Here is a 9176-nt window from a genome sequence, read left to right on the forward strand (position 1 = left end):
GATCAGATAGTTAATGTTCCAAAAAAAATTATAATCAAAGAAATAAATAAAATTGATTTTATTAATAGTATCATGCAATATTTAAAATATTTATAGAATCAAAGAATCAGTTTGTACTCTGAAAATCTAATATGAATGAATATGAGAACATAAAAAAAAATTACTAAATCAAGAAGAAGAAAAAAAAGTAAATGAACAAGAAGCATAGACTAAATGATTCAAAAATGTAAGGAGCATATTTTTAAATATGAGAACCGCTCTGGGAGAGTTTCAAACCTTGAAACTCACAACAAATGACCAACACTGAGACCAACTGCACCATATTGTTGATATATTAAACATTGCATACACATAAATATATAGTAATTAGGAAAATGGCTGAGGGGCCCAAGAGCCCCCTGGGCCCACCGTGGCTCCGCCCCTGGATGTATGCCATCATGTTAATAGATAACTAACAGTACATATAATATAATATACAAAACACAACGTAGTCTACCCATAAAAACACTATCATACTAATACGGCATTTGGATTTGAAAATCAGGCACTACCATACCAAAATAAGGAAAGATTAAATGCAAAAAAATGCATTGGGAACAGAACAAAGTAATCACGCGTTCGGGCAACCCTTTTAGAGCATCCGCAATGGTGCTTAGGCCAGCCATAAGCCAGCCATAGGCCAGCCATTCTCTCCCCTGCCACGTCAGCAACACTAAAAAAACCACCTGCCACATCAGATTTAGGCCAGCCATAGGCCAGCCGCAATAAAAACAATTCAAAATATACTACATTTACGGAATTAAATTTACGACACATATACGGGAAAATTCATTAATTGCATTTAAAAAAGTTACATAGATAAAAAAAAAATTACATGCATAATAAAGAAAAAAAACTATCGTCGTGCAGTCCTCCGTGCCCACAACTCTTCAATTATATCCTTTTGGAGTTGAATATGAGCATCCACTTGGCGCATGTTGGCAAATTCTTTGAGGCGGCCGGCTTCATCGAGAGGTACCCCCTGTCGTACACTAGGGGTGGCCGTTCCGTGTCTTGGACCGGCTTCATCGTCACTGACCCAACTAGTCAATTGTATGCCTTCGTCTTCGACGATCATGTTGTGCAGGATAATGCAGGCGTACATTATCTCGGAAACGCATCCGACATCCCACAAACGCGTTGGGCCCTTAATTGCCGCCCATCGAGACTGGAGCACACCAAATGCGCGCTCCACGTCCTTGCGCGCCGACTCATGTCGTTGCGCAAAGTAAGCCTTCTTTTCATCACTTGTTTGTCGGATCGTCTTCACAAAGACCGGCCACCGAGGGTATATCCCATCCGCCAAGTAGTAGCCCATATCATGCCGGTTGCCGTTGGCCACAAATGAGACGGCTGGACCGACGCCCTGGCACTTCTCGTTGAAGAGGGGAGACGAGTTCAGGACGTTGAGGTCGTTGTTCGACCCGGCTACCCCAAAATACGCATGCCAGATCCACAGCCGGTAATCAGCTACGGCCTCGAGGATTATCGTGGGGTTCTCTGACTTGTAGCCGGTCGTGTAGGCCCCCTTCCAGGCAGTCGGACAGTTCTTCCACTTCCAATGCATACAGTCTATGCTGCCTAACATCCCGGGGAACCCATGCTTCTCCCCGTGCATCTGCATCAAATTCTGACAATCTTCGGGAGTAGGGCTTCGAAGGTACTGCTCACCGAAAATGCTGATCACGCCCCCACAGAACTCCTTCAGACATTTCAGGGCTGACGACTCACCGATGTGGAGGTACTCATCCCACATGTCTGCCGCGCCTCCGTAGGCCAACTGCCTGATTGCCTCCGTGCACTTTTGGATAGGGGTGTGGCCGGGTCTGCCAGCCGCATCGTGCCTGAAGCGGAAACACATATATTGACGCTCCAATGCCCTAACGATGCGCATAAACAACTCCCTGCGCATTCTGAAACGCCGCCGGAACATGTTGGCGGGAAACCGCGGGTACTCTGCAAAGTAGTCCTCGTACAGCCGCTGATGTGCAGCTACGTGATCCCGATCAATCACTGCTCGGTGGTGGACAACTCGTGGAGGGCGAGCTATCGCCTGCTGTTCCACCATACGCATGTACCGCTCCATCCCGCGGTTCATGTAGGCCTCCATAGCCTCGTTCATCCTCCGTTCGTACTCCTCAGGATCCACACCACTACCACTACCACTACCACTACCGCTACCACCCGCGTTACTCATCGCTCGATGATGCTCTTGTACAGAAAGTTAGAGAGATAGAAAACTCGTTAAAACAAGTGGTGCAAATGAAAATGAAACGAAAATCGCGTTTATATATGATTTAAAAAAAAAAAAAATTCGAAAATCGGCGCTGGCCGATCGGGCCTCCACAATGGCGGCTAGCCGATCTGCTAGCGCTTCGGCCAGCGACGAGCGATCGGCCAGCCCACGCCGATCCGCTCGCCGAAATCGCCCTCGCCGATTGCAATGGTTCGGCTAGCCGGTCGCTAGCCGACCATTGCGGATGCTCTTAGGCATACCTTCACATGAAGGTGTACGTGATGTATGCCGTCAAGATATTTTTCAATTAATTACATAAATAATTGTAAACATATAGTAATACAAAACACGACATAGTATATCGATTAAAACACTCTTTCTTTGTAAAGCAATTGGGTTCGAAAATCATTTAGTAGCATACCAATGTAGGGAAACATGAAATACAACAAAGGCATGGGAAGATGGAAACAAAATCATGGGTCCGAGGCAGCTCTATTAGGCATACTTTTATTCGAAGATGTCCGTGATGTATGTCGTCAACTTTTTTCAGTTAATTTTGTAAATAATCGTAAAGATACAACAAGAAAAAAACACAAAATAGTCTCTCGATAGGAAAAAATACTTACTCTCTAATGCGTAAAGTATGTGGACTCGAATAGCATACTAATATAGGTAAACATGAAATAAGAAAAAGGGCATGGGTATTGTCTATGGAGTTGGAAAAATTGAAACTAAAACATGTGTAAACCAACAAATCAAGCCTAATTTCCAAAGAAAAGTGCCTGGCTTTTGACGTATGCCATTAAATTATTTAAAATAGCTTCAAATCCCCATACAAGTGGGAAAAGGGATGGTAGATTGTGTATAATCAATCTATCTCATCATATCCTTCACTAATTCCCTTCTTTCCTGGACTTTATGCCCCACTTGTTTATATTTTTCTCAACCATCCTTCAATTAAGTATTAAAGTTAGCATATTTGATAATCAAAATTCAACTTTAATAATCTCAACCACAAACTTACAAAAGGCAAACCTGACAGCTAGATAACACCTAATTATTATTTTCAATCTTGAATTCCAAGTCTAGAATAACAAAACCTAGCAAACAAACAATCCAAAGTTTGACATTTTCACTATATATGGTGATGATGAGGATCTAATAGTGTAATGTGTTCCAAGTTCAATCTATTTGTTGCTGCCATGTAAAATAAAGGGCAAATTGATGTATAAGTGATGGACTTTAGTAAAATTTTGATCCCTCTTATTATGATTTGGACTTTAGTAAAATTTTGAGCCCTCTTATTATGATTTTACATATTAGCATGAATTTTGAATTTATTGATAATCGTCCCACGACAAATATTTTTGGTGAAAATATATTTGATACGACAATCGACAACTTGTACATGGAAGACCTTGTTAATGAGTTAAACAATAACATTTATTTATAATTTTATACAGAAAATAATTTCTTTTGGTATAAAAAAACAGTATATTAAGTACATGCATAGGATAATTGCGAACAAATTCAAACTTAGTGATTTATTTGACTTATCTCGTTGGACCAAATTCCAACGAGATAATTGAACCAATTATATACTAAGTTTTTTTCACTTATCATGAATTTATTGCAAGATAAAACCCGACAAATGGTCAACTACATATGGAAACTTTAATATCCGGCATATAACAATTGAAATCACTATATAAGTCTCTGCATCTTTGGAACACCTTACAAAAAGGTTCATGTTTACCACCAGTCTTTAAAAGAGAATAAACCTCGACAAAATCGGATGTTATATAATGAAACTCGATGTGCGTAGCATCTAAAAAGAAAAAAACAAACAAAGAATAATTTCGACGTTCTCCAAAGCTAAAGCCGACAGCAAACAATGAGAAATTCGTGTAAAATGACATATTCCTCGTAACTTTTGAGCATAAGCTGTTGGAATATCTTCTCATTCTTGTTCCCAAATGCCAAATCAGCTTCTTTGAGAAGCCCCGAAACCAGACAAACATACAGCAATCTTTTAGCTGTTGATAGAGAGAGAGAGAGAGAGTCACTGTCGATGTCTGGTGTTTGAGGTTCGGATGGTGACACCATGTAAGAACTTTGTAAACCCGATAAAACTCAGTTTTCGATCTGATGGTCTGATCCAATCACCGAGAAGAGAGTAAGCAGTTGGACCTAAACTGAACTCCTGCAAACACAAACATCCATAGCTAGTAACGTATGCTGCTTAAATAGTGAGGAGCACATGGTATCTTAATTCTATAGTAAAAGGCGAAAGAATAGTTTGCTAAGTGCTCAACAGGCAACTGCTTGAATCAGCAGGTACTTAGTAGCGAAGAATAATCAAATTGAGTTTGTGGATATCGCCATGTCAGTTCGTGGGGCAAAAAACGGATGGTCAATCGATTAGTTCAGTGAGTAAAAAGTTATGGTGGTTACCTGTGCCAGTTCCTCAACGGAAGTGACGCGGTTTCCTTCTGCTTCGAAGTACTCGAATGCTGCACTCGCGATATCCTCCCATTTCTCGAGCGCCTCCAGCTGGTAGGTGCTGATTGAGGCTGCACAGAACTCTTCGAAATCCATCTTTTTGTAGGATAAGGGCTCCAGCTTCATATTCGGGTCAAAACAAAACTACTTCAGAAAAACCACACTGTCATGCATCTATCTACACTTTTAGTTACAGCACATCTCACCATATTCAAGATGTCTGAAGCTCTCGATTCCTTCATGGCATCCGTTGCATTTTTCATGAGAGCCTGAATAAGGGACGATCATCCGGATATAAGTACATGGTCATCATGATACAACTGTTATGAAAAATGTGGAAAACAAATTATGAAAAAGACCCACTGTTCTGAAATTATTAAGAGAGACATAGCCATCTCTTGGTTCCAGAAGTTCAAATTGAGTTCTAAGGTAAAGGAGCTCATCCTCAGTCAAAGCTTTCGAAAGTGCCTGCAGACGGTGAAAAACGTCATCTCTGAGCAGAATTCAAAAACATCAAGTACACAGATCACACAAAGAGGGCCTACTTTCAAGGCTGCACGTTTCAAAGGAGTGGCTCGAATGTACGACTTCACTAATCTGTAGATCATCATATCTAAAGGTATCGTGATGTTAAGGTCCCTTAGCCATGGATGAGCTGCAGAGGAAGATAAATATATTGACTTCTATCACTTAGAAACTTATGTTTCGATTAGAAAGAAACAACATAAATGATGAAACAATGACTTACTAAGTGCTTGGGCAGCAGTCATTCTTTTCCTATGATCTCTATTAAGCAGCCTTTTCACAAAATCTTTGCCCTCTGGGGATACTGATGGCCATGGTGCGTCGTGGAAGTTAGGATCAGCTCGTAGAACTGAACGAAAGATTCCTGACTCGGTGCGTGCCCAAAAAGGTCTGCTCCCACATAATAAAATGTATGTTATTACACCAATACTCCATATATCTGCTTCACTGCTGTATGATCTGTGAAGTACTTCTGGTGCAACATAGTATGCGCTACCAACGATATCATTCAGACGTTGATCTGCCAACAATATAATTCAGACATTAAAGACATTTATCGTGAAGGGGATAGATAGTGCTAGGCTGCTAGCTAGCTAATTTGACGGAGAAGGAAGGAAACATGAGTTCTAGAAGCTTATCACGATTATGGATGAAGCCGAATGTAAAATATGGGACCTTTACCTGGCCTTATGAAGTCAGATAAACCAAAATCAATGACCTTCATCGGAGAATCTTCATCTTTTGTGGCAAATAGGAAATTCTGCAAGGATATAAATATGTATTTTAACGGATGCGCACCTCCAAATGAATAGATTATATACAAGAACACAAGTTTTCTGTACCTCGGGCTTCAGATCCCGATGTACAACGCCTTGTAGATGACAGAAGGCAACAACACTTAACATCTGCACCACGATTTTCTTCGCATCCTCTTCTGTATATCTTCCACCTCTGTAAATGTAGAGAAACAAATATATTCAAGCTTCTTTAGCACATGATATATGATGCATATTCATCTTGAATTACCGTGCTAAAATCCTATCCAGCAGCTCACCCCCTTCACATAATCTGTCGAACAAGACTTCATTTTAGTAACACGGCCTAGATACAATTCTGCACGGAACATATGACTCAACAGTAAGAAAGAACTTACTCCATAACCACGTAGACATAATGAGCGTCCTCAAATGCATCATAAAATTTGATCAGGTTCTTATGCCCAGACAAAGCTTTCAAAATCTTCACCTCCCTTCGAACATCTTCAATCGATATTGCTGTTGTCATCTGCCAAACAATCATCATTTCATAAGCACCCTAATTTTCTGAAACAAATAGCACAAAGCAAGTTTTGGTGCACTTTGATCACAAGCATAGCCTCTCCCCCTTCCATCTATTCCAAGAACATTCAAAATGTAAAATAGCCATTCTTATAAACCATACCTAATACCCTTATTTCTTGCCAGAAAATTGCAGAACTAAACAACAAAACACCAATATTAAATATATGCATTGTAAGTGTAAGCTGACAACAACCAATTCTACAGATCAGTTCTCCCATTTCAGAAATGGAACATATAATATCAAAATTGCAATCTGAAGTTTGATTGATTGAACAAACCTTAGCTTTGGCAATAATCTTGACAGCAACTTGCTGATTTTTCAAATCCCCCTTTTTACATTTTGCCCAGCAAGTATGCCCAAAATGCCCTCGCCCAACCTCCTTCCCCAGCTCATACTTCGCCGCGAAATTCTTCGAATACCCAAAGCTCTTATCCAGCGCCCGCTCGCTCCCTTCCCCGCCGCCCTCCTCCGGTATCGGCTTCGCAGGCTGCGGACTCGGCTGCCGCTTCATGAACGCCGACATAATCGGCTTCGCCGGCGATGGCGGAGGCAGCGGCCACCGAAATTTCCGCCCCGGAGTCCTCGCCGGAGACGGCGAGGGCGCGATTCCAGCGGGGTAGGGGCTCTGCCACGGGCTCGCCGTGAAGGAGTGAGGCGGTGCGCCCCCATTGGTGGCGGCGGACGGCGTCTGCGATCCCGATGCGGGGGTCTCCCGGCGGCGATTGGCGGCGGCGGAGGTGGAGATGAAGTCCTCCTTGTCGGCGGAATCGGAGACGCCTTTGCTGCAGCAATGCCCCATGTTTCCACAGCCGGAAAATTCAAAATCTCACCCCCGATCAGCCGGAAACAAACACCAAACCACTCAGGAAACTCTATTCATCACACAATCAACTGAAAAAAGGTGGATTTGTAAGCTCTTGAGCCGAATGCGACGTCGTTTAGCGTTGAAGAATACCCCAATTCAATTTCTCAACATCTGCTTCTCCCACCAACGAAAAGTCAGCCAAAAAATTCAAAATCTCACCTCCGATCAGCCGAAAACAGAAACAAAACTACTCAGGAAAGCCTATTCATCGCACAATCAGCTCAAAAAGAGTGGATTTGTAAGCTCAATGCGACGTCGTATAGCGTTGACGGAGACCTCAATTCACCGGTAATTTCCCAACATCTGCTGCTTCCGTCAACGAAAATTCAGCCAACGGTCAACCGAAAACGCAAAATCCAGCTCCGGTCAGATTGCGTTACGCTGTGGAGGAATTTAATGGAGATTGATGGATAGATATAGTGTATCTATAGGCGCGTATATATATTTATATATAAATATTTATTTATACATAAAAAAAAAGGGGGAAGAGTAGAGAGCTTCGGCTTTTTTATTCTTCACAGAGAAGAACGAAACGTCAGCATTTCGTAAATTTTGATGTGAGAAAAAAGAAATTAATTAGTAATTAATGGAATTTAGTATGTGGCTTTTTCGATCTTGCTGGATTAAATATTGTATTAAATCATATTTAATTATATATTAAATTGTTTTACTTTTCCATTTATTACTTGGCCAGAGTCGTTAATTCTGTTAAAAAATTGTACGAGAAAAATCAAAGCTAGAGATTATGGGCTTAAATCACAAGGTTTAACATCAACGTTCAATATTCAGTTTGAAGAGTCCAATTGGAAAATTAAGATTCAAAATGGAGTAAAAAAATATGGTTAAAGCTTGATCTTTTCATTCTATGATGATCTAAATATTTAGTGGTTTTCGTTTTGATGATAAGCATGACCGAACAACATCATGCTTTACGACTAAATTATTCGAACAAGTCGATCCACTCCGATTTCTAAAACACTTGATGTCACAATATTTACTAGTTCTATAAAAATACAATCACCCAATTAACTTAGCCTTCTTTTATCTTATTTTATTCTTTTATTTAGTTAACATTACCAAGATTAATTTTCATTTAGACATAGTGGAGGAATCTGTTCAATAATATTATTGTAATGATATAATTTTTATAAAATGGAATATTGTGAAGCGTGTAACTTGCAAGTGTATTTAAATGAGTTGTTAGAGTATATTAATAAACGTTGAAGTGTGTTTAAATGAGTTGTTACTTAGTGGTAGTAATAAAATAATTTATTGTGTAACCCAAGACACTTAAAATGCATTCTAGTCTCATATTCCCTTTAGGTACTAAATATAAATAATACTAGTAATAGTCTCCCATTTATATTTTATCGTAGTCAATAATTGTTTAATAATTAGTTAGGTATTTGACCAAAGCAATTATAAACGAGTATTTCAACATAATGGAAACATTACTTTTTTCACAAATAAAATAACAATTCATAGCCGAATATTCAAGACAGTATTCTTACTCTTTCATACCATATAATTCAACAATTGTATGAAAAATGTAAAATAAAATTTGATTGAGTCGAACATTAAAATTCCATGATTTGAATAATATTTTTTGGTTACAGTTTTCCATGTAATTAAACTACTTTTGTCTTTTCAGACTACTCCAAAGTCTAA

The 9176-nt window shown here is 39.9% G+C and overlaps 1 protein-coding gene across 1 annotated transcript; it reads right to left on the reverse strand.

Annotated features, from left to right (window-relative positions):
- Positions 1 to 4057: 4057 nt before the first annotated feature.
- LOC125214705 (CDPK-related kinase 4-like) lies at positions 4058 to 7974 on the reverse strand. Its single transcript, XM_048115835.2, has 11 exons — positions 6921 to 7974; positions 6456 to 6586; positions 6329 to 6370; positions 6145 to 6253; positions 5984 to 6062; positions 5526 to 5822; positions 5323 to 5432; positions 5141 to 5245; positions 4984 to 5046; positions 4730 to 4897; positions 4058 to 4478 (listed from the first exon to the last, which is right to left on the reverse strand). Exons 1-11 carry the CDS (start codon positions 7440 to 7442, stop codon positions 4338 to 4340), a joined length of 1767 nt encoding a protein of 588 aa, XP_047971792.1. The 5' UTR covers positions 7443 to 7974; the 3' UTR covers positions 4058 to 4337.
- Between the last annotated feature and the right edge of the window lie 1202 nt (positions 7975 to 9176).

This window comes from Salvia hispanica, chromosome 3 (assembly GCF_029641045.1).
Source record: "Salvia hispanica isolate PSC_SH4W2 chromosome 3, Shi_PSC_v1, whole genome shotgun sequence".
NCBI lineage: Eukaryota > Viridiplantae > Streptophyta > Magnoliopsida > Lamiales > Lamiaceae > Salvia > Salvia hispanica.